This window comes from Cervus canadensis, chromosome 29 (assembly GCF_019320065.1).
Source record: "Cervus canadensis isolate Bull #8, Minnesota chromosome 29, ASM1932006v1, whole genome shotgun sequence".
Taxonomy (NCBI): Eukaryota; Metazoa; Chordata; class Mammalia; order Artiodactyla; family Cervidae; genus Cervus; species Cervus canadensis.
In genome coordinates this window covers 27,215,070-27,240,682 of record NC_057414.1, presented here as the reverse complement: position 1 = coordinate 27,240,682, position 25,613 = coordinate 27,215,070, and the positions used below count along the sequence as shown (strand labels likewise).

Below are 25,613 nucleotides of genomic sequence, written 5' to 3'. Positions count from 1 at the left end.
AGTGGGAGCATAACGTGACCTCAGGGTTCGGGCGCACCGGGGGCACGCACGGCGCCGCTCACACGTGCCCCCAGAGGCCGCACACCTGGGCTCTGCACTGAGCGCCCGGGGGACCGGCAACCAGAGGAGGGAGACTCCAACTCCTCGCTACTCAGAGCCCCATCTCTACAGCCGTGGGCGGGCGGCAGGCCCTGGGGGGGGCCCGTGTACCACTTCTCCCCTTATGTGCCCGCTTACCTGCCCAGCCGATTTCCGTCGGCCGCACCGAGTCCCGCGGCGCGGCTATCGCACCACCGCAGGTTTCAGTTAGCTTCCCGCAGCTCACACAGGCGTACCGGCCACAAACGCGTCCAAGCTGCCGTTAACGGCCCGGCCGCCCAGGTTTAAACCCGAAGAGCCAACAGTCCGGCCCCCCCAGGCCCCACATTCCGTCTTCTTATTGGCCCATAGTTAACGTCTTCAAAGTCTACATCCTGATTGGTGCGTATCTTCTCTTGGCCCTCCCCCACGGGCGGGAGGAGGCCTGGGACTCGCGGCTCGGATTCGGCGAGGTCCGCGCGCCGCCAAGCTCCAGCGCGTAACCCGGAACCACCGCGGCGTCGCCAAGCAGGTGACCCGAAGGGGAGGGGCGGACTTCTGAGGCTCGGTTAACTCTCGAGGTTACCGAACAACGAGATAGCTGGATTTTGGGAGAGGCGTTCTGAACGTTCCGTCTACGTCAGGGGAATCAATCTCTTCCCTCTTTTAGAGCCCTCTACCCCGATTCCGCCTCTTCCACAGCCCTCTCCTCCCCACTTCACCCCACCCGACTCCGCAGCAGTCTCCCTGGAGTCTGACAAGCGCAGTTTCCGTATAAAGACCCGTATAAAGCGCAGTCCTTTCCCTGGCTTCCTAGGCTCTCTGATTTGACCCATTGTGTGTCTCCAGCGCTTGCCAACGTGACTCAAAATGATTCCGCCACTCCGACTTCCTTGCTAGAAGCAGCCCTCGCTTAAGCTCAAATGCTTCCTTCTACTCCCTTCCCATAATCTTAACCCTTAAGTGCTGTTTTGTTTACATACCTAGGAAAAAAACGTTCTAGGGCTTTGAGAATTCTTGAGGGTGAGGCCTAGAAGAGAAAAAGGGTAGAGGTCTTCACAGCCCAAGGTCCCAGTCACCTCCCTGCAACCTGTGTAAAGCAACTTGTCCTTCCAAGTCCTGAGCGTTCTATACCCCACCTCATGCAAATAGAAAGGTGACAGATTTAATTTACACGATTTCTTAAATTCAGGATTGAGAGGGAGAATATGATCTTTAACCTTTTCCTCCAAACTTCAGTTATCCCTTACTCTTACCACCTTTTTCCTAGGACCTGTGCACTTTGGATTGTTGAGGTAAAAGGAATAAACAGAGGAGAAGATGGCAGAAGTCCTTTTGCAAAGGTCTGAATGACCCTACCCCTAGATCTCCAGTGTCTGAACACGGCTTTAGCGCACATTCTTTTCTCATGAACAAAATATCCCATTTTGTGGTTTGGTCATCTCATCGCTGCATGTCTTTTTCATTGGCATTGAATCTCTACTTTGTCTTAGAAACAAGAGTGGACAGAATCATTTTTCTTAACCATTGCTTTGCTCATTCAGCAAACTCCTTACACACATCCCTTATTAATTTCTTGTCCTTTTTGTTAGAATTTTATCTTTGAAACCCTTTAATAACTTGAAGCATCTATCTCCTGTCGCATTTCAGGTGGAACCGTGTGTTCTAAGTCCTTGTTTTTTGATGGACCACTTCATTTTCTAGCTTTGTCTAGATCTGATTTGATAATCCCCATGATTCCTTAAAATCCATAACCCAGGTCAAGAAAACTTAACCAGGGTCATCTAAACTACAGTAAATGGAAGAAAATCCTATTCTGGCAAAGCAAACTGCATCTTCAAAAAAATGTAGTGAGGAAAATTTCAAACATATGAAAAAAATGCAGCTACATGAACTCAATGCCCAGCTCCAGCAATTATTAACTTCTGGCCATTCTACGTATGGGTGTGACAGTTGGACCATAAAGAAGGCTGAGCACTGAAGAATTGATGCTTTTTGAACTGTGGTGTTGCAGAAGACTCTTGAGAGTCCCTTGGACTGCAAAGAGATCAAATCAGTCAATCCTAAAGGTGATCAGTTCTGAATATTCATTGGAAGAACTGATTCTAAAGCTGAAGCTCCAGTACTTTGGCCACCTGATGCGAAGAGCTGACTCACTGGAAAAGATCCTGATGCTGGGGAAGATTGAAGACAGGAGGAGGAGGAGATGACTGAGGATGAGATGGTTGAATGGCCTCACGACTCAATGGACATGAGTTTGAGCAAGCTCCTGGAAATGGTGAAGGACAGGGAAGTCTGGCGTGCTGCAGTCCATAGGGTTGCAAGGAGTCGGACACAACTGAGAGACTGCATAGCAATCTCATTACTTCTATATCACTATCCACATAACTCCTGTATTTATTTGAAGCACATATCAAGCATCAAAAATCTACAAATATATCAGTATGATTTCTAAAAACATAAAGGACTTTTAAAAAGCATAACCACAATCTAATCATATCTAAAATATTTAATGTAGTTCCTTGTTTTCTACTTGTGCATAGTTGTTTTTTTTTTTTTTTCCTTTACTGTGCTTGTATAACCTAGGATCCTATCCAGTTCAGACGTTGTGACTGGTTGATAGTTGTGATTGGTTCAAGCTTCTCTCATTCTACACGTTCCACCTCCATATTTCTCCCTTGCATTTCCTTTGAAGGAGCCTGGTTGTTGGTCCTGTGGTGTTTCACATAATCTGAATTTTGCTGATTGTGTTTAAGTGATGGAGATTAACATAGCTTCCTTACCTTTTGGTAGTAACACAGCCCTTTTCCAGATGCTTTCCCTGATTCAGCCTAACTGGTTTAATTAACCCATCTGTGTCTTTGTACATTCAAATATTGCTTTCAATTAGTTACATACTCATGCTTAAGTTAATCACTCCTTTGTGATATCTTTGCTTACCTCAGCCCTTTGTTGACATATTCAAACTCCTTCAACCATAGCCCTCTCTTAATTCTTACTTGCATGTGTGTGGCTAATAGTGTAAGGAATAAGTGAGAATGAGATCTTCCAGGAGAGAAGAGAGAGTGAATTAGAAGGCAGCTGCTCTCTTCTTCAAAGTCTCATCTGTTGAACTCTGGGAGACTGACCTAACCTGTTCCTGCTCCTGCCACTTTCTTGCCTTTCAACGTTGCTGGTCCCTGGAGAGTGGTTCTTCCCCCCCACCCCCTTAAAGAGCTTAAATAATTTTGTTACTTCCTCTATTCATTTTATGTGAGATAATTTCAAAAACCTACAATTTCAATCCTTCCTCTCTCCTGAGTTTCTAAAATGCATATTCTAATTTCTACGTGGATATCTTTTCATCTTTCCAAATGCAACATATCTGAAACACTACTCATCTTTCCCCTCTGGATTCACCCGTGTGATTTCCAAGGGTGAATGGTATTGTCATCTCCTTGTATTTTCACTCCTGATGGGATGATCATTTTTCACTCTTTCTCATCCCCATCTATCTCTTAAATATAAGTTCTGTCATTTTGTTCCCTTGTAAAGTCTCATCTCTTCCTTACATATCTTTTTCCCACTAATTACTAGTTCAGCCCTAATTATTTTGTTCTTGGATTCTTTCAGAGACATTTAATAATACTGAAGGATATGGCATAGAAGCTAAGACTGTAAGCTACGGGGTCATGTTATCTGGGCTCAAATTCTGACTCCTCCACTCCCTGGATTTGTGACCTGGGCAGGTTATGTAGATTCTGTTTTCTCATTTTTAAAATGGAGATGATAATTTGACTTCCTTCATATGGTTTTTGTGAGAATTAAATGAGAAAAGCTAGCATAGTGTCTATGCAATAATAGCTCACTGTATATAAATAATGTATATTATTCTTTAGTCTATAAAATTCCTTATTATTAGAAAAATAGCTCTTGGCCTTCCCTTTTATTCTCTTGGCTCAGTCCATCCTGTATGTCATTGCCATATGAGTCTAAAACGTTAATTAAGTTATTCTGCTTAAGCACCTGCAGTGGTCTCTGTCAGAGTACAGTCAGCCTTCCTGGGACTCTGCACCATTGAGCCATTATGCCTTTTCAGCCTATTTCCCAGGTACCCTCTACTCAAGCTTCTAGTTAGTCTTCTGTCTTCACTCTCCTCAAAGCTACTTGGTTTGTTTAACTTTGGATTTCCTTACTCTGCATCATTTTGAGCCATCATGCCTTTTCAGCCTGATTTTCCAGGTCCTAGGATTTCCTTACCTTATCTAAATTATCCTCTTCTCTCAAATCCTATACCTCTTGAATGTTCATCTCCAATTTATCCCTTCCACTAAGCCAGCCCTGATTACTTTCAGCCTTTGGAATCTGACCTGTTTTTAAATTCATAAAGCACTTACTTTTATTTCTTATTTAACATCTAAAATACCTAGACTGAGACTGTTAATATTCTGTTTGGTTTAATCTTATCTTTTCATCCCAAGGTGCTCATTCCATTCTAGTCTTACTTTTTGATACTTCATAATAGGAGCCCTTCACCAGTCTGCTTACTGAGCATTCACATATCAGCAGTGAAGGATGCTGATGATACGGATGATATCATCATCCATATGTATGTATGCCAAGGATGTACATTTCTCCTAGTGCTTATATAGGGCCTTCTTTGCTCACTTCTCTTTCTCTCCTTTTTTTTTTAGCAGTCACAAAGGCAGTGGTTGCAAAGGAAACAGTGAAGAGTCAGAAATCAGGAGACCAGAGTTCTGTTCCCAGTAAGTTGCTATCATAATTGGGACAAGTCAGTTTCTCTGTGTTTGTTTTCTCAGTTATTAAATGGAATTACATTAGATATTATGTTAATTGCTTTCAGTTCTCAAATCCTTTCATTTTAAATCTATTTAAAGGGCCAACTCAAGTATGTTATTCCCAATCATTCTTATTTATATCCTAAGCCCTGGTACTCATACCACGCTTTTTATTCTTATTACTTTTCCAAGTATGTATTTCTTATCCTCCCAAGAAGATTCAGCTCTTTAAGGGCAGTATATGCATACATGTCTCATATTTGGTATTATTTACCGCAACTATCAAAGCTATGTGTATAATGAAATTAAGTATTGTTGAATTAAATTATTATGGGGATGGGAAGACTCTTCCACCAGCAAAGGAGACTCCAGAATGTAGAGGCTCCGCATCCCTACATTATCATCCCATCTTATAGTGTCCTATTCTTTTCTAATTGTAGATACACAGTATGAGGTTCTGTGTTTGGTTTTCAGCAATTTCAGCCCTTAGCTCCAGGAGGAGCTAAAGGTCTGCATGGCACACGTAGAAGCTTCCAGTCATTTATGTGGTCCTTGAGCTGGAAATTTCAAATCCCCAAAGTCATCCTTTTACCACATTGTCTGATGTCAGGGAATGTTTGATGGGAGGATTCCTACATGCTGTCTCTCATGAGTCCTTTGTCCCTCTTCAAGCGGAACAGCACGCTGCTCCCAGGGACTGAGGTCATTGTGTGAGGCAGGCTTGGGTCTCCTTTAGTAAACATTCTCTTTAGGACAAAACAGCTTAATCTCCTTCCCCTTTCTTGAGATATGGATTGTCTCCTGACCTTGTGACTAACATTACCCTTTGTTCCCTTGGTAATGGTTGCTGTACATTTGGTTTTCTCATCTCTATCATTCCCGAAAGAAGTTTCTTGTACTGCAGCCTATATATACTCATAGAAAAATCATTAAAGCACCTTTGCTCCATCAGAGCTTAGGTCCATGGATCTTTTTTGTCTCTCTCTCTCTCTTTCTCTCTTTCACTTTCTTATCGTCGACTCTGTACCACAACGTTCCGGTCCATTAAAGGACCCCAACAAATGGCGCCCTAACAGGGACTCTGGTATACGTGGCATATCGGGCGGAGTGACTCAGGGACCTATTGAGGTCGGTAAGTACTAAGGCATGGGTTAAACGGCTGGCCAGCCCCATTATTTTTCTACTTTACTTCACCATTTGTTTAAATTTCAGGGATTTCTGGCTTCATGGCAATGAATAGAGGCTTGCCTTGAAACAGTAGTTGAACATAATCCTTAGTTTCCTGATAAATGCAGTTTTGATTTAGAAATTTGGCTCCAGGTCAAAAAAAATGTTAAATGAGCAGCCAAACAAAGAAAAAATATTCCAATTGATCTCTAGCCCCTATGGGCTCTTATTAAAGCTGTAATTCTGCCATTTCAAGGTACATTCTCGCCCTTCCAATATTCAGCAACAGACAGAACACTTATTACATAAATATAAATTAAATGATTAAACTTTACAAAAGGCCCAATTAAAACAATACAAAATATCTCAAAATTTTCTTACTAGCCCTGTCCCGGCTGCTCCAAATGCTTCTCCTCTGCCAACAGTCACAACTTCAGAAGTCTCTCATTTGTTAGAACCTAATGAAAAGTTATGCTAATTTTTAAACTAGATTAGAAGCTGCTATTTCCCGTACTATAATCAGAGAAGAAACCAAAAAGCAGCTAGAGAAATTACTTGCTTATGAAAATGCAAATCAGAAATGTCAAAGAGCTATAGCTGCAATTTGTAAGACTAAGATTATTATTGATTATTTGAAAGCTTGTCGCAATCTAGAATCAAAAACTCAAAAGATGCAAATGCTGGTTGAGGCAATGGCTGCTACCTTTAGAAAGGAAAATAAAGGATGCTTTAATTGTGGAGATGAAAATCATTTAAAAAGGGACTGCCCTAAGAAGGCTAATAAAATACCAAAAAATTTGCCCTCGCTGCCGTAAAAGAATGCACTGGGCCAAAAGTTGTAAATTTAAATTTGATATTGATAGAAAACCTATTCCAAGAAACTCCAAACAGGAGCAAATTCTATCTTTTCCCTCAAACCCTCAACATCTAGCAGTGCTGCCATCAATATACCAGCCCTAAATGATTTTTTCCTTTACCCTCAAACAGTCCCTACTAGAGTGCCTACCGGACTTTTTGGACCCCTGCCCCCACAAACTTTTGGTCTTTTGCTTGGCCGATCTAGTCTGACTTCTAAAAAAATTACTGTTCACCCTAAAATAATTGATTCAAATTATAAAAGAGAGATTCAAATTCTGATGTCATCTCAGATTCTATGACAATTCAAAAAGGGGGACAAAATTGCTCAATTACTTCTTTTACCTTACATTTCTATTAATTCCTCTAATAATGTACACAGATGGGTTTGACAGTACAGATCAAAAACAATCTTTGTGGACATCATTAGTATCTGAGTATGCCCGACCAAATATAAATATCAAAATTAATGGTAGAAGATTTTCTGGTCTCCTCAACACTGAATCTGATATTACTATTATTTCCAAACATTTATGGCCCAAATCCTGGCCTGTACAAAAGGTCTCTTGCCAAATTACAAAAATTTCTCAAACTAAAGTACAAAAAGTTTATCAAAGTGTTCAAATATACTCATGTGAGAGACCAGAAGGCCAACCTACAACATTAAAACCTTATGTGATAAATGTACCCTTTAATGTAATAGGAAAGAACTTACTTATACAATGACAAACTCAGATATACATTCCACATATTTCCTAGGGGCCACTGCTCATTTAACAAACAAAACAATTATTAAAATAACTAAAAAAATTATGAGCCTATTTAGACAAAGCAATGGCCCCTTACGAAAGAAAAATTACAAGCTACTAAAGAACTTATAAACACACACAATTAAAATTGAAACATATTGAAGAATCTTGCTCTTTTTAGAACTCTATTTTTGTTATAAAAAGAAAACATAACAAATGGTGTCTCTTAACAGAGTTTAGAAAAGTTAATTCTTTTATGAAACCTATGGGTACATTACAACCAGAGATCCCATCACCTATTACTATTCCTCAAAATTGACACATTATTATTACTGATTCACAAGATTGCTTTTTAAATATACCTTTACACCCTTTAGACCGGGAGAGATTCACTTTCTCTCTCCCTTATCCTAATCATACCGGGCCTCATAAAAGATTTCAATAGACTATGTTACCTCAAGATATGCTTAAAAATCCTGCTACTGCTGCTGCTAAGTCACTTCGGTCGTGTCCTAATCCATGCGACCCCATCGATGTCAGCCCGCCAGGCTCCCCCGTCCCTGGGATTCTCCAGACAAGAGTACTGACATAAGATGCCATTGCCGTCTCCCTAACAGTCCTAGTATTTGTCAAAATTTTGTAGCCAAGGCTTTACTTCCTATGTGACAACAATTCCCTCATACATATATCATTAATAATATACTATAGCTACAAAAAAAATGATATTTTTGACACTGAATGGCTATGATATTCTTTAGACTCCAAAAAAAACTGATGAAAATAAAATCTTTTTAAAATTACAAAACCGGTTCTTCTTGCACGTACAGTTAAGAAAAGGTTAACTTGTTAAAATATTTTTTTTTTTTTGAGCTCCAGTTCTGCCTGAGAAACAAAAATAGGCCAAAAAAAAACCTTAAGTTAATTCTTATCATGTCCTTGGGATACACAGCCCACTCTATCTAGGACTCCAGCCATTAACAAATTGGTGGAGCTCAAAATAAATAAATAAAACAAAAAGATATTTTAAATTTCAAACAGAAAACTATGCCTATGTATCTAAAATTATCTATGTCTCAATGTATGTCTTTGTTTTTAGATAGTGTGGAGTTAATGAGCTCTATTTAGATTCAGCTTTACATGAACTAAAGGGTGTTCAATGTTGGGTATAATGTTTATTTAAATGTGAATGTGATTTAAATATAATTATTTGTTAATCTAGTTGAGACATGTCTTGAGTCATCAACATTATATAATACTTTTATTATGCCTTGGTTTAAGGTAAACTAAGTTTGTCAACAAAAAGGTAACTCTTTATATCTATATATACACAAATATATAGATGAGATAAAAACTTTTAAATAAGCTCTTAAAAATAATTGTATTTTTGATAAAATGATCTATTATCTATAATCTGGAGCCGTCTCTTGAGATTAGAGTGACTTAGGTTTGTAGAGTTGTGCTGAACTAAATAGTAGAAGTTTGTTAAATGGCTGGGTCACTTCCAAATGAAGTAAGATTCTAAAGCGTTAATTGCTGAACATTGGCTTACTCTTAAAAGGGGCTTTTCTTGCAAAAGAGCTGAAGAGATTTTGAGCTGTTAATGAATATAAATATATATTTATATAAAAATAGATATATATAATATAATATGATTTGAAAAATATGTTCAACAGTCTATAAAATGCTAACATACAAGACATTTCATGGTTGCTATAAAAAAGTAAAATATATGCTTTTAATAAAAAGATATAAAAAATGGCAAATAAAATGATGAATACAAAAATATTTTTTTAATTGTTAAAACATTTATTATAAAATAAAGTGGTATTTACATAAGCTTTACTAGACTAGTTTTTCATTGTCGTTCTAGCTACAGCAAATGTTCTTTCTCCAAATTAAACCAAATTAGAAACAAGAAAAAAATTCTAAAAAAACAATATTTAACAAAATTAACTTTGGTCAACAGATACATTCAGACTACAAATATATTAAAAAATGCAGTTGAAATGCCTGGGTAGATCACAATAAAAACCACAAAGTATGGTATGTTTATTTAAAATAAACATTATATTTGTTTATTATGCTATCATACTTTGTTTTGGCCTTTTAACTTTTAAAGATATTTAGTGCTGAAATTTTAAAAAGGCTTATGACAAATGAAAGAAAATTTTATGACAAATTGATGTAACTCATTGTCCTGAACTTTCTTCCTCTTCCCTCTTACATGTCTCGATCAATACAAATTCTTCTTTTCTAGGGACAACACCTCTCTAAGGTAAGACTACACAACATGTTATAACCCACCTATCAACTTACTTTACGATAATGAAAACACCTAATTCTATAAAAACAGACAATGACTCTGCCTATATTTCTAAGCAGTTCAAACAATTTTTACATTCATTCTCTATTAAACAGATTACAGACATTCCTTATAGTCCACAAACACAAGACATGATTAGACAAACACATTACACACTGTAACTACAAATAAAAAATTAAATAAAAAAAAATACACAAGAACACTTTTGTCTTCCTTGTCCAGAGCAAACTTTGCTAGATTCTGGTGTAATGTAGTCTTTAAGCCTATAACTATTGTTGGTGTGACTATTTCTGTTCCCAATGTGTAAGATTCTTAAAGGAGGGCGAAAACGACATTTAAAAAAAAAAAAAAAGACACCATTTCCCGAATAGATTATTTGTTCCTAAAAATATCAGAAATGTAAAATGTTTGCCTTCTTTTCAGGTCTGTCTTAAAAGTGTAGTCATCCTCTTTAACACACTGAACAGTGAGATTCAACAGTTGCTAAGCTGCATTTCTTTTTCAAAGACAAGGTCAAATATATTTAGATGTAAACAACATTTCATTTGTCAAGTTGTTCTACATCACCTTTTCAATAATTTTACTTAAGAAAAAATATTTGAATGGTTACTCCTAATCCTTTGCCCCAAATAACACAAACCACAGCCAAATACCAGTCCCAAACAGATTTCTAAATGATTTTTTTTCTTTTAGACGAAAATATTTCCTAAAAATGTTTTCATCATTATCACTTTCCTCTCTTTTTATAACTATTGTTAATATAGCCTTATTTGTTTTAAAGTTTTTAAACTTACCACAAAGAGATGTTTTGACAAAAACAAACAAAAAAAAAGTTTTAAAACATTATAAGACACCTCCTTTCCTTTGCCCATTTGATATCAAGATGGGTTAACTAATCAATAAAAATCTAAAAACTAATCTTACAGAAAAAGGATATGCTTCTATTTCTCCAGATAGATCCAACGAGCTCACATGACTTCCTCTTCAAAAGATTCAACCCCCACATTCAGACTAGAAATGAAACAACAAAAAACCCAAAAAAAAAAAAAAATTCCAATATAAGCCATGGCGACATTAAAAATTTCCAAAAAACGCCACACTCGACGTCATCGACCTTATGATCTCCCTACTTGGAGACAGATAAAAACCCTTACTAATTAAACTAAAAACCTGATTTCTCAACAGAGAATGCCTCAAAATCCTAAAAATATTTTTCTTCGCTATGCTTGCTTTGCTTGCTTTTGCTTCCCCCGCTCAGGCTGACCTGATTGATCACACTTACTGGGCTTATATACCTAACCCCCCTTTTTTATTGTAGGTTGTAAAATAGACAGATATAAAACCAATCACATCCACTAATGAGTCAACACATATGCCCCCTCCTTGGAACTGGAGGGGCCCTCTCATCCTGAAAAAAAAGAAAAACGAATTAATATCGTTCTAGGTTATGAAGTCCTTCCTTTATGTATGGGCCCAACAAAATTATGTATTAACGTTAGTCGACAAACTTGGGCTTTCGTCCTGCCTCCAAAAAAAATTTTCGGACACTACTTAGATTATTTACTGCCCTTTCTTTGTCAGTAAACCATGTTTATACTACTAAAACTTTAGAAAAAGAATTAGAAAAAGAACAAAAAACAACATGCCAAGGTTTACTAATAAAAACTTTAAATATATTCCTGTTCATTGAGACAAATGTCAGGCCAAACTAAAAAAATTAATGTTTATAGCTAATCATACAATTGTCAATTAGAGACCCCATAGTATGTGGCTATTGAACTATTCAGATAATATTAACAATACTATGTATGATTATATTACTCAAGTAACATAAAAGGTTACTAATACTACAATAAAACATTATGACAGAGGACTTCTTGGCTAGCTTGATGATAAAATGGCCCCCACCTTGTCCTTGAATCATGTTTAATAAACAGATTGGGCCTAAACAATGAGACATCTAAAAACTTGCTGCAAACACCGAAAAACTTGGGACTTAGATAAGACATTCCACAGGGACCAATCATAGCTATAATAATTATTTCTTTTGCTATAATCAATCATATTTTATACAAGCCTGTGTTCCATTTCCTTTTGTTATAGCTATAAAAAACTTACAATTCAATAAGACTATATGTTCTGTAACTTACATAAATTACAGATTATGTACTTGTCTTAACTCCCCTATTTCCTTAAAATATGATTCTCTTTTAATTCTTCGATCTCGAAGTAGTCTATGGTTACGAATAAATCTCCAACAGCCCTGAGAAAAAGGTCCCATGGCTGGACTTACTTCCCGGTTGCTTACTAAATTGCTCCGGCGATCTAAATGATTCATTGGATGGCTGATTTTTAGTATTTTGGGATTAATAGCCATTTGCACCACTGCTGCTCTCACTGGTGTTGCTTTACAAACCTCTATTCAGACACATAATTTTATTCAAAATTGGACTAAAGATGCCCATACTATATGGGCCACTCAGACTCAGATAGATGAAAAAATTAAAAAAAAAATACAAAAACTAAAAACAGCCATCAAATGGGTTAGAGATCAATTAACAGATGTACAAAAACAGGTGATGCTAAAATGTAACTGAAATTCTACTCAATTTTGTGTTACTCTTGTTCATTTTAATAATAATGCCGACAACTGAAAACAAATCAAGTTTCATTTACAAAACATACATGATAATGCCTCTCTGAATGTACAATTATTACAAAAAAAATATTTAAAACCTTTTCTAATAATCTGCCCTCTTCCATTGATATAAAAACTTTAGCTAGACAATTAGCTGATCAATTATCTGGGCTAGACCCACGTAGATGGTTTCAAAGTCTTACTCATAGCATTAGATCTAAAACCATAATTTTGGTGATTGTCTTAACAATTATATTTGTTGTCTACCGTTCCCTTCATACAAAGATTGTCAAAACTAAACAAACTCTGATGGTCAAAACTCTTACAAATATTATAAATAAATAAGGGGGAATTGTCAGGGAATGTTTGACGGGAGGATGCCTACATGCTGTCTCTCATGAGTCCTTTGTCCCTCTTCAAGCGGAACAGCGCACTGCTCCCAGGGGCTGAGGTCATTGTGTGAGGCAGGCTTGGGTCTCCTTTAGTAAACATTCTCCTTAGGACAAAACAGCTTAATCTCCTTCCCCTTTCTTGAGATATGGATTGTCTCCCGACCTTGTGACTAACATTACCCCTTGTTCCCTTGGTAACAGTTGCTGTACATTTGGTTTTCTGATCTCTATCATTCCTGAAAGAAGTTTTTTGTACTGCAGACTATATATACTCATCGAAAAATCATTAAAGCACCTTTGCTCCATCAGAGCTTAGGTCCCCGGGTCTTTTTTGTCTCTCTCTCTTTCTCTCTTTCACTTTCTATCATCGACTCCGTACCACAAGGTTCTGGTCCATTAAAGGACCCCAACAGTCTGACACGGGGAGTAACTAGGTAATCTTAATTGTTAGATCTCCACATAAAAGTTTCAAAGTATAAAGACACAGTCATCTGATGCTTGTTTCTTGAAAGCGGCTGATTAGGAGTATTGAGTGGAGATACACTGCTTATCTCTATTTCCAGATCTTGGCATGGACTGTCACTGCTCTCTATACTACTGGAAATAGTCATTAGTATCTTTAAATCTAATCAAATTAGAGAGCCAATTCAGAAGCATCAGAACTGATTCAGAAAACTCATCTTTAAAATGCTCTTCCTCTGAAATCATTCTCAGGCTTCCCTGGTAGCTCAGCTGGTAAAGAATCTGCCTGCAGTGTGGGAGACCTGGGTTCGATTCCTGGATTGGAAACATCCCCTCGAGGAGGGCATGACAACCCTCTCTAGTATTCTTGCCTGGAGAATCTCCAGGCACAGAGGAACCTGGGAGACTGCAGTCCATGGGATCACAAAGAGTGGGACACGACTGAGCGACTAAGCAGAACCATTCTCAGTACCAAAATTTGTATTAGAGATACAGATTCAGTAGGATTGATGATTGGTTGATTGAATGATTGACTGAATTGGTTAATGTGATTATGGACACCCAGAGGTCCCACAGTCAACTGTCTGCAAGCTGGAGGACCAGGAAAGTCTGGTAAAGTTCAGTCTGAGTCCAAAGGCCTGAGAACTAGGATTCTGGGTGCCTGCCCTGGCTCAAGCAGAGAGCACATCTGCCCTTCTTCCACATTTCTGTTCTGTTCAGTGGATTAGATGATGCCCACCCTCATTGGTGAAAGTGATCTTCTTTACCCAGTTTACTGACTCAAATGCTAATCTTTTCTGAAAACATCCTCCTCGCAAATGCACCCAGAAATAACATTTTATCAGCTAGCTGGACACTGGTTAGCCTAGTCAGACTGACACAAAAAACCATGTCATCTTCCACATGCACCCCTCCCCCTGCTCAAATGTGACTTCTCAGCCTTATCTCCTGAGCTACACAGTCACATATTTACTGCCCTTTTGCCATCTTTACGAGAACGGCTCACTTAACTCTCAGATGTAGTATGTGTGAGTTGAATCATCTCCCCTTTTCATGCCACACGTCGAGGATTCCTCAGTGAGTAGTGATACTTCTACCCAGTGGCATATAGCAAGTACTTGGGAGTCTTTGATATTCAGTCCTCTCTCCCTCCTAGCAGGTCAGTACATTTTCACTCAAAGTATATCGCAGATGCTTCCATTTTTCTGTCTTTACTACTGAAACTCTAATACTAAACACTACACCCATGCACCTCCTAATCAGCGTTCTCACTTCTTCTCTAAACTGTTCCTCCCACAGCAACTAAAGGAAGTCAGTCTCCCTGGTTTCTCATCTCATTAATCTGCAGCCCTCTTCTTCCTTGATTTCCTTGAATAAACATACCCTTTTAACTTGCCTTTGGATCTTTGCATATCCTTCCCAACCACTATTCCACACTGAACAAACATTCGTCCTTCTTTCTCTCAATGGCGCCAACTCCAGAGCTTTTCCCTCACCACCTAGTCATTTCGTGTTTCACACCCAGGACCCTCTTGCGATTGTTAATAACACATGGTTTTGGTTTAGTCACGAAGTCGTGTCTGACTCTTGCAACCCCATGGACTGTATCCTGCCCAGCTCCTCAGTCCATGCGATTCTCCAGGCAAGAATACTGGAGTGGCTTGCCAGTTCCTTCTCCCGGGGATCTTCCCGACCCAGGGATCGAACCCGGGTCTCCTGCGCTGCAGGCAGACTCTTTACCGACTGAACTACGAGGGACATATCAACCTTCTTTCTCAAAACTCTGTAATGACATATATTGAAAAAGAATCTAAAAGAGAGTGGCCATGTGTATAACTGATTCACTATGCTCTACAGCAGAAAGCAACACAACGTTGTAGAGGAACTGTGCATGTGTACTACACTCCAAAAAGTTTTTAAAAAAAGAATCAGTGTGGGCTTACTGATGGCAGAGCTGCAAATCAAAGTGAATTTTACATTTGACCATATTCTGTTTTACTGCCACATACAAGGAGAGAAGACTGCAAGGAGTCCCAAGGACACTGGAAAAGAGAAACATCCAACAGCACTGTCAGACACAAAGCGAAGTGTCATTACTATTTCTGTCATTAAATACAGGTAGTAGGTGTAATTAGTTCTAATGGATTTACAGTCTCTTCACAAAAAGTTCTGTAATTCGGTATTTTAAGAATATACAGTAGGGACTTCCCTGGCGGTCCAGTGGGTAGGACTCTGTGGTCTCACTGCCAAGGGCCAGGACTGATTCCCGGTCAGGGAACTAAACTCCCACAAGCTGTGTGGTGGAGTCAAAAAGAAAAAAATATATACAACAGCACAGCCTCCAAAATTGAAGCATCCAATCATGTTTTATAAGATTATACTGCTGTATCAGAGATCGAACATTACTGTATTTTTCTCATGCATATTTAACTAATTCTCCTATGAATTACTACCAATTGCCACAGTTTAGTTCAACTGTTTGTTTTGTTTAAACAGAAAAGTAGATAATGATATATAATTTCAAATAAACATATATTTTACATATTTTTATGTAAAGTAATGACACATGTGCATGATTAGTTCTCCTGTATTATATTATTATATATACATGATATATATATGTGTGTGTGTGTATTTCCCTGCTGTGACTGGGTTGGCTTCCTAAAAAGTTGGTCACTGTCGGGAAAGAAGTAACATAAGAAATTTCCCCAGATCTGGTCGACACAAATTCTGGAAATGAAAAGCACATGCTATCTGTGTTGAACAATGAAGGAAAAAAAATATGAATCAAGCCGAGAAGTCTCATTATACTGTGGATAAAAAGATTCCAAAATCTTCTAGAGAAGAAAGAATGTCACAGAGAAAAGTCTGGGGATAAGGATGACATTAAACTTTCCAGTAGCAACACCAGAAACAGAGTATTAACTATAGTAAAAAAAACCAAAAAACAAACAATCAAGAAAAACCAACAGGTTTTCTGTTTTCAACACTGTTTCTGAATTTATAGGGAGAAAGCTTTCTAGGATAAGACTCCACATCCAGGAAAAGTCAACTCAGAGACAAATTTACAGGCACAATAAAAACATTTTCAGACATGCACGGGCTAGAAAATGGACTTCCTCCACCTCCTTTTGCAGGAAGTCACTGGACTGTATGTCCCAGCACATTCAGTAAATCAAGCAAAAGGACCACAGGACGGGAGACTCACAGCTGTAAACGAGGACGGGGGAACTGTGACATGACCTTGGCTGCAGGCGTGCAGCCAGTCCAGGCCAGAACCAGAGACAGTGTGTGTGGTAGAGTGTCTGGGAAAAAAGAAACCAATGGAGTTGTAAGATGGAATTGACTATCTAGAGATATCACTGACATATGACACCTCTGATGAAATAGGTAGGGAAAAAAATTGAAGGTTCCTACATAACGATAGTAGCCAAAAAAGGAAAAAGGCATCTTCAGGGGGAAAAGTTACACACAAAAAAAACTTAATTAAGACTCCCTTGTGGTCCAGTGATTAAGAATCTGCCTTGCAACGTGAGAGACAACGGATTGATCCCTGGTCAGGGAACTAAGATCCCACATACCCACAAGCCATGACTACTGAGCCTGCAAGCCCTGGGGCAGATGTAGTGCAACTAGAGAAAGTCCATGAAACTCAATAAAGACCCAGTGCAACCAAAATATACAACAACAAACCCACATATATAATAATTCAATGCTCCACAGTTAACAATACTTGTGTTGTGATAATAATATTAATACTGACCATTAATGTAACCAAACTCTTATGACACAACCACCGAGAGGCCATGGAGGGGACAGGAAAGTGAGCGTGGGGGTGGTATAGAAGGACTAAATGCCCACTTTCTCTGATGGGAAGTCCGCTGTTGTTTAGCTGCTCAGTCACGTCCCACTCTTTGCAACTCCATGAACTGTAGCCCGCCAGGCTTCTCTGTCCATAGCATTTCCCAGGCAAGAATACTGGAGTGGGTTGCCATTTCCTTCTCCAGGGGATTTTCCCAACCCAGGGTTCAATCCAAGTCTCTTACACTGGCAGATTCTTACCACTGAGCCACTTCGGAAGAGACAATATACAATGAGAAGCAGCAATGCGAGCTTGCTATTTAAAGATATGACAGTTAATGCCCAAATGGACAGTGTTCTCTAGGGTTTGGGGCCAGGGGATTACTGGTTTTCATTATTAGTCTTTCAATATCCTATCTGAATTTAACACAGTCCCTTGTAGCTCAGTTGGGAAAGAATCTGCCTGCAATGCAGGAGACCCAGGTTCGATTCCTGGGTTGGGAATATCCCCTGGAGAAGGAAATGGCAACCCACTCCAGTATTCTTGCCTGGAAAATCTCATGGACAGAGGAGCCTGGTGGGCTACAGTCCACGGGGTCGCAAGAGTCGGACACAACTTAGTGACTACACCACCATCACCATAAGTACTTTAAAAATAAGTGATACAGAGAGTCCCACTTCAGAAATTCTGATTCTGTAAGGTTCAGGTTAGGCCTGATAATCTGAAATTTTAAGCCCCATGGGGATCCTGGGAGAGAGGCCTAGCAAAATGACAAGATTTACTTAACAACTTACAGGCAAGGTCAGGACTAGACCACTAGGCTGATGACCCCAGGTTACTGTGTCTTTACAATAGCACTATGGGGTTTTAATAAATTCTCTTTAGAATTTTGCTCAAATATAAGATTACTGGCAAAATTTGGTGCAGACCCACTATATGGATTCCATCTGTTAGCCTAGGGCACGAGAGTAAACCAAGATTACAAGATGAAGTGGGAAATTACAGGAGGTTGAAGGCTCACTGAGCTCCTGAAAATCAGGAAAACCCAATCTGCTTTAAAGGAGAAGGAAGTGGGGAATAAGCAGTAAAGACAGTGAAGAGCAGTGGACAAATGAAATCCCTTATCTGGACAGAAGATCCAGGATGAAAAGGATGGATGTGAAGGTTACCTTTGAATACGAATGCTTTGGTCTGCGAATCCCTGCGTGTCGATCATCACATCGGCTTCATCCAGCACAAACACACGAATCTTAGTCAAATCAATTAATTTTCGCTTGAAACACCAATCCAGGACAGTCCCAGGAGTGCCAATTACAATCTGTTTGGTGACGTCCATGCCTCAGGGAACTAGGGAGAAAAGGGTTGGAAGGCTTTCTAAGCTGGAAACCACTCTAACTCTCTGGAATTCTAAGTCAGGCAACACATTTCCTATTGGTTTCCCAAGGGCAAACCCTGAAGGTCATTGTGGTTTCTGATTTTACAGAGTTTTAGGAGAAGTCCCCGAGTTTCTTGGTTTACAGTAATGGTAACAGTCCTGAGTAACTGATTCTGCCTCACAGTCATTTAAAAAGCCAGCCTGCAACACCTCCATGGTCCTGCAGGAAAGTGGCACCGCAGTGAAAGGCCTACAGACCCTCCCCAAACGGAGAACCACCACAATGTCCATCAAGAGGTCCCATGAAAAAAATGATGGAATGTTATTCAGCTGGTCCAAAGGAGGATGTGAGGCTATACACACTGACACAAAAAGATGTTTAAGATTCTTACATTTTGGAACAGTATGAAAAAAAATGCTCCCATTTTTTGTCAACACTCAAAAACAAAAAAGCCCACAGATTTGATAACAAAATCATAGTTGTCTTTGGAAATAGGTTTTTGAAAGATGAGAAAGAACAACTTTTACTTTTGAATTTTCTGTGTTTTAAAGACTTTTTTTAAACTATATGCATGCAGCACTTTCATGAAGAAGTAAAACAGTAATAGCTGTTCTGTACTAAACAAGTGAGCCTCCCAGAAGAGAACAGGCAAAAGCACTGAGCCATTGTTCTGGCTGTGGGAGTGACCAGCTAACAGGCACTGGATCTTCATTACATGCTGGAGGTGTACACCATGCTTCATCTCTATCATTTCATTAAATTCCAGTTAATGACTCTATGATACAGGTGCCATTACGTCCTCATTTTAGAGGTGGGAAAGCAGAGAAGGTATTAATATACCATGATTGTTGGTGGAGTCAGGATCTAAAATATGAGCCAGGGTAACTTCCGTGGCAGTCCAGTCATTAAGACTTCACTGCAGGCAGTGCAGGTGTGATCCCTGTCACAGAACTAAGATCCCACATGTCAGGGGCTCAGCCAAAAGAAAAGATGAAATTTAAAAGTTGGCCGCTGCTGCTAAGTCATTCAGTCGTGTCCAACTCTGTGCAACTCCATAGGCGGCAAGCCTACCAGGCTCCTCCGTCCCTGAGATTCTCCAGTCAAGAACACTGGAGTGGGTTGCCATTTCCTTCTCCAATGAATGAAGGTGAAAAGTGAAAGGGAAGTCGCTCAGTTGTGTCCGACTCTTCATGACCCCATGGACTGAAGCCTATCAGACTCCTCCGTCATTGGGTTTTACCGGGCAACAGTACTGCAGTGGGTTGCTACTGCCTTCTCCTAAAAGTTGGCTAAAAATAAATAAATAAAAGAGTTGACTTAAATATATACAGGTGTATCTCAGCCAGGACAGGCTCGCTGGTACATACTTTGATTCCCTCGAATGGCATACATCACTTGAACATCCACACAGAATTTCCCCATCCGTTCGACCACACGGCCAGTTTGCAGAGCCAGTTCATAAGTAGGAGCCAAGCAGAGGCACTGGCAGAAAGATAAGGGGGAAGGAGAAAGATTCATAAGGGCCATTATGCAATTCTGAAATACAATGAAACTTTGTGGCGGGATAGTGGTATTACGTATGAAATAGATAACTGAGAACCCACTACACAGCTCAGGGAATCAGCGCTCTGTGGTCACCTACACGGGGAGGAATCCAGATGAGAGGGGATGGATGTACACGTGGGGCTGGTTCACGCTGCTCTACAGCAGAAACTAACGCGACTGTGTAAAGCAGCCACCCTCCTGTCTGCTCGTCATGTCGGGGTGCTCCGTCAGGTAGGATTCTTTCTGGCCTCATGGACTGGAGCCCACCAGGCTCCTCTGCCCATGGCACTGCCAAGGCAAAAATCCCGGAGTGGATTGCCATTTCCTTCTCCAGGGGATCTTCTCGACCCAGGGACTGAACCCGCGTCTCCTGTGGCTCCAGTTCCAGCCCCTGCTCAGCCACTCTCTGACAACTGTGCCCTCACAGGCGACCTCTCCCTCTCCAAAGCTGTTTCCTTCTGCATTAAGTAGGAGGGACTGGGTCATCTACAGCCTTACAGCCATCACTTCTGAATGCGCACTTTATGTTGAGCATCGTGCTAAAAATGTGTATTATTTCACTCAATCTGCAAGACAATCCTGTGAGGCAGATACCCATTCATCCAATGTTTAAAGAGTGGTTTCTACAGGGCAAGCACCGCGCTTGGTGTCAGGGTTCAAGGGCAAAGTGGACAACTGTGATCCACACCTTTATAGATGTTACTTTTATTAACAAGAAAATGTACTCCAAAAGATTCACTAACTCTCCTAAGGTTTTCAGCTGCTAAGTAGAGAGGCTGGTATTGGAACCAGTCGAACTCTGAAGACTGTGCTCTCAGTCACTACCCTGTACTGCTGCCTATAATCCTATGATTCTAAGAAAGAACATCTATTCTAAATATCATCACAGCATGGCAGCACTACCGCCCATTACTAAAACACCACTGGCACTGCAAGCATTCCCATCTCTCTCAGCCTTTCCTTACCTGTGGAAACAAGTTCAAGGCATTAACTCTGCTGAGCATTGCCAAGACAAAGGCAGCTGTCTTTCCTGTTCCAGACTGGCTCTGGGCGATGAGGTTCTGGGGTCTGTAGGAAAGAGCAGACGCTGGGCATCAACCGAGTATGAGGCCAAAAATGACCACGTTGTAACACCATTTCCCTGGAAACTCACGGATGTGCCAGCATCATGGGGAGAGCCATCTCTTGAATTTTGGATGGTCTATTAAATCCCATTGCATAGATCCCTTTTAGTAACTCTTCCTTGCTGTCAAAAAAAGAAATCAAATACTTGAAGGCTATGATGCATCAGGAGTCTCAGAAATACAAACATGATTAGGCCACTTTGCAACTGGGTATGAAATGTATTAATAATATACCTAAATCTCAACACTCAAACATATACAATCATGCCTGTCCATCTGGAGCACTAAAGCAATAAGTTATGTTATTAGCTTAGACCAAGCACCTTAAGGTGAACTCTCTCTTGAACAAAGAGAAAAAAAAGGGAAAACTCATCTAAGAGAAGTACAATTTTCCAGGAGTGTTTTGCTTTCCATACAAGAAGAAAAGTGATATTTATCATTTATTTCCTTTTAATCAATAACAAACTTCTGTTTTAACTGAAATTTTCAGAGAAGACAAAATTAAATTTAGGTGATTCTTATATCAGTTATATCTAGGAGAAGAAGATGCAACATTAGCTCATTCTTCTAAGCTGGTATTTTAAATGCCTCTTTCCTGGGGAGTGGGGGCGCGGGCTGGTCTCATGACCAGTGTTCAGAAGAGAATAAAGTGAAGTAGGCTGGAATACTTCCACTACAGTGACATGCATAGTTTGGATCTGTTTAATTGGTAGATGAACTGGTAGATTACTAGCAGCCAACTTTTCATCATAGGCAAGCGTCTCCCCATTTAGAAAGAGGGCATCAGGATTTTGGATTTCTCCACATCAGTAACTCTCCCTGTTAAAATACATTTCCTTAATGCCAACTGGTAAATCCCTAGGAAATACAAACCAATTTGAGAAAGTTATTTACATACAATTTGAGACAAAAAGTTAAGGGGTAAAACTTTGTAACTTAGCCCAAGGGATATTTGGGCCACTAAATTTCCTGCTATCTGTATTCTGGCATCATTATTGCTGTTTAGTGGCTAAGCCACGTCCAACTCTTTTGCGGCCCCACGGACTGGACTGCAGCCCATCAGGCTCCTCTGTCCATGGGATTTCCCAGGCAAGAATACTGGAGAGGGTTGCCATGTCCTTCTCCAGGGGATCTTCCCAGCCCAGGGATTAAACCTGTGTCTCCTGCATTGACAGGCAGATTCTTTACCACTGAGCCACCAGGGAAGCCCTATATTCTGGTATGGAGAGTAGCAATGTGGCTGTGTCTGGCTTAGCTATCCCCCATAGCACAGCAAGGTTAAAAATTTTACCATCAGAAAGGTTCTCAAGCCATTGTACAACTCAGATAGCCTCGTGTTCCTCTTTGAGCAATATTTTATTTCCAGGCAAAACGTCCACATCTCAGTTGAATGCTGATTATTAAAACATGAAGGAGAATCTGATGGGTTCATTATTAGCATATTAGTATGTTCTGTGCTACACTTTCTGGCATTTTCCCACACTTAAGGCACAAATACTCACAGCCGAAGCTCTTCAAATGTTTTCACTGAGTAGAGTGGAGAGCTGGGATCCTTTTGTAAGACTTCAACCCGGTGACTCGATTCTACTAAGGACTGCCGGATTAACTTGTTTAACAGTGAATTAGCTGCCAAATCCACTAGAAAAGCAAGGATTAAAAAGGGGATATTGCACGGGAAAAGTCAAGCCTCCCGAATGACATCTAACAAGTTGCTTCCTTCCATTCAGTAACTGTATATCAAGCAACTGCTCCTGCTGTCATTTTTCTTCTAAAAGAAGGTTCTAGAAAGAATGACACAGCACTGAGAATTCTTTGTTTCTGAGACTCTGCCCTACACCAGACTCTATCTTCAAGCAAGCCTACATCCATTGCCACCAGACCTACTTTGTCCTTGCCACCTGAAAAGTCTTAACCCATTCCTACATATTCTATTTCAATTTTCCTCTAAAGAGGTAATCCCCACTCTGAAGTCAGTGTTTTTTCTGACATTCACTATTCATAAAGAAAACAGAAGCAAAGATGGTTCTTTTCCACTTAAGATATTATTCATTCACATTGTGAAGTCATGATTACATGAACCAGAATGCCAGTAAATACCCACAAATGGATTTATTTCCTACCTACATCATCTTCATCATCTTCTTCGATCCTATCAACAGAACCATCTAAAAGGATGTGAGAAAAAAAACTGTGAAGATAAATGCCAAGCAGAAACGTCTAGCGTATTATCCCAGTTTCTCTTGCTGACTCTACAGTATGCACAAACGGTCAAGCAGCAGAGAAGAGGGTAAAAAGACTGGGAAGGTAGTGGAGGGCCCTCAGTGTTAAGGGAGCTAAAGTTAGGATATGAGGAAAACAGCACTTTTTCAAGGAACTGAGCCCAATCTCCTTTAACAGCACTCACCTATGTTTGGGATGGTAGCACTCTTGATACCCAGAAGGTTCTTCTGGGAGTGGATGAGGTTTGAAAACTATTGAAAGATACAAATTTCAATCAATATTAGGAAGCAAACCATCAAGCAGCCCAGTGCTGCCCCCTAACAGACTGGAAGGAAGAAAGGGAAGATTCCCCCTCCCAATACTGTTTCTCTTGCAATGTCATGTATAAATGGATTCCTTTGAGGAACTGGTCTCCTGTATGAATTACCCTAAGATTGGAAGGAGACTTTCCGCCGCCCCTGCATGTGAAATTTCTCTTCCTAAGCCTCTGTCTAAATGGGACGGTCCTTGGGGGTCACAGGACAAGCAAAGGAAAGTAGACCGGAAAGCGTGTCGGTAGCTAAGATGAAGATGAAGGTTAGCGGAGGCTCAGAGGTCAAACCGGAAGAATAGGAAAGTCGGGGTCTACTTGGGGCCACCAGCTGCGTTCCCTCCCGGCGCAGGCGTCTTCATTCTGCCCTTTCCAACCCAAGGTCTTGTTCCTCTCGGAGTCTCCCTTCCGGTGGCCCTCTTCCAAGTCCTTGCCACAGCTCCTCTCTACCACCTGACACCCGACTCCAACCGCTACCGGGGCTCCCCCTTCCCCTCCCCAGCACATTGCCCTCCGGAGTGCTGTTCTAGCTCCCACCCGCTGGCCCTCCCCGGCTCGGTGGCGGTTACGTGGCCGTTCAGCCGCTCGCTCTCCGCGGCCCCCGCGTCGCCTCCCCAAAATAACGACGCCATCGCTGCGACGCCTGCTTCCGGCCCCAGCACGTGCGACAGTCACAGGCGCGAGGCAGCACGCGGCCCCACGCAGCGACCAATGGGCTTTCTTGGGGCCGGGCGGGGCGTGGGGGGCGGGGGGAGAGCCACCTCCCGCCGCGCGCAGGCGCCCTAGCTCTGGGGAGGTGGGAGGAGTCAGGGGCGGGGGGCGTGGTCCGGGGAGGAGGAGGCGGGCGGTAGCTTCCTCACCCGACTGCAGGTGCGCGCCAGGCGTTAGAAATCCGGCACTGGCGCTTCTGTGGTGAATGTTAGAATGTTAGGCGGACCTCTGCTGAGGCAGCAGCCGCGTGGGAGACTCTAAGCGGCAGGAATCTCCGCACTGATTCGAGAGTCCTACCTCTTCTCCCCCACCACCCTCTCCCCAGACTATTCTCCAGGTGGTGGGGCAGGACCCCCGCACCCCGCTTCAAACTCACATGTCCGCCTTCCCCCGAAATTTCTGCTGCTACGTTGCAAGATGTCAGAAAGGCTAGTGGTGAATGGCATAGGAAAGTGGAGCCAGACCGAGTGAGGTTCACTGGACAAATGGGAAAGATACAGAGAGGAAGTAAAGTTATTCAAATTCTAACTACTGTCCCTGTTACTCGATACCTGTCATGTTTCCAAATACCGGCTTATTTTCATCTTACTTCTGATACGTGCCTCGTGCTGAAACAACGCGGAGAAAACTGTTTCCCCTTTCGTACAACCTTCACCTCCCACCTTCACCTGCACAATCAGGGGTAGATTCTTGCACCAATGACTGCTACATCTGGACAAAAGAAGCAGAATATCTTTTTCTTCGAGTTTTCTAACCGGAATCTTGAGATTTCAATCAGCATCTCTAGAAAAAAGTGCAAAATCCTAGTTATGATCTCTCCGTGGTGCTGAAGCAAGACTCCCCGTTCTTGTTCGGTCACTCAGATATCTCGGTCATTTGTTATGGGACGATCACATTCCTTTTCAGCCCTTCATGTGGAGTCTAATTGTAAATGGTTTCGACTGTCAGTGATAGCTTCCTACTAATTTAACTACGAATAAAATCGGGTCAGGTTCTTTAAATTTAACGTTCTATTATTTTAGCGGACGAGAAATTATCCTCTCTTTTATTCTTGTCCTCGCGCAGGCCCCAGATCATGCCTTG

At 40.8% G+C, this 25,613-nt stretch overlaps 2 protein-coding genes across 3 annotated transcripts in view; both read right to left on the bottom strand.

Moving 5' to 3' along the window:
• LOC122430558 (pre-mRNA-splicing factor RBM22-like) overlaps positions 1 to 25,613 on the bottom strand; it is a 44,030-nt gene that overhangs the window by 5,300 nt on the left and 13,117 nt on the right. Inside the window, exon 1 of one of the 2 annotated variants that reach the window (XM_043451189.1) lies at positions 238 to 570. The exons of the other annotated variant lie outside the window; for it this stretch is intronic. The gene's annotated coding sequence lies outside the window, so the exon portion shown is untranslated. Of the gene's footprint in view, positions 1 to 237; positions 571 to 25,613 lie in introns of those variants that run through there. 2 annotated transcript variants of the gene reach the window in all.
• On the bottom strand, positions 467 to 25,607 carry LOC122430715 (probable ATP-dependent RNA helicase DDX59). The gene is made up of 10 exons (XM_043451548.1): positions 25,558 to 25,607; positions 24,111 to 24,726; positions 23,694 to 23,760; positions 23,410 to 23,454; positions 22,792 to 22,927; positions 21,319 to 21,411; positions 21,131 to 21,233; positions 19,988 to 20,102; positions 1,075 to 1,108; positions 467 to 713 (listed from the first exon to the last, which is right to left on the bottom strand). The coding sequence occupies exons 1-10, from the start codon at positions 25,605 to 25,607 to the stop codon at positions 467 to 469; spliced, it is 1,506 nt and encodes a 501-aa protein (XP_043307483.1).

Excerpts from the sequence above, each read along its gene's own strand:
- LOC122430715 (XM_043451548.1), bottom strand. The coding sequence starts at position 25,607 with ATGATCTGGGGCCTGCGCGAGGACAAGAATAAAAGAGAGGATAATTTC. Across the intron at positions 24,727-25,557 it reads AAAAGAGAGGATAATTTCTC|AAGCGCCAGTGCCGGATTTC; the intron begins GTCCGCTAAAAT and ends CATTCACCACAG. Across the intron at positions 1,109-19,987 it reads TGCCATTCGAGGGAATCAAA|GCCTCACCCTCAAGAATTCT; the intron begins GTATGTACCAGC and ends TTTCTCTTCTAG.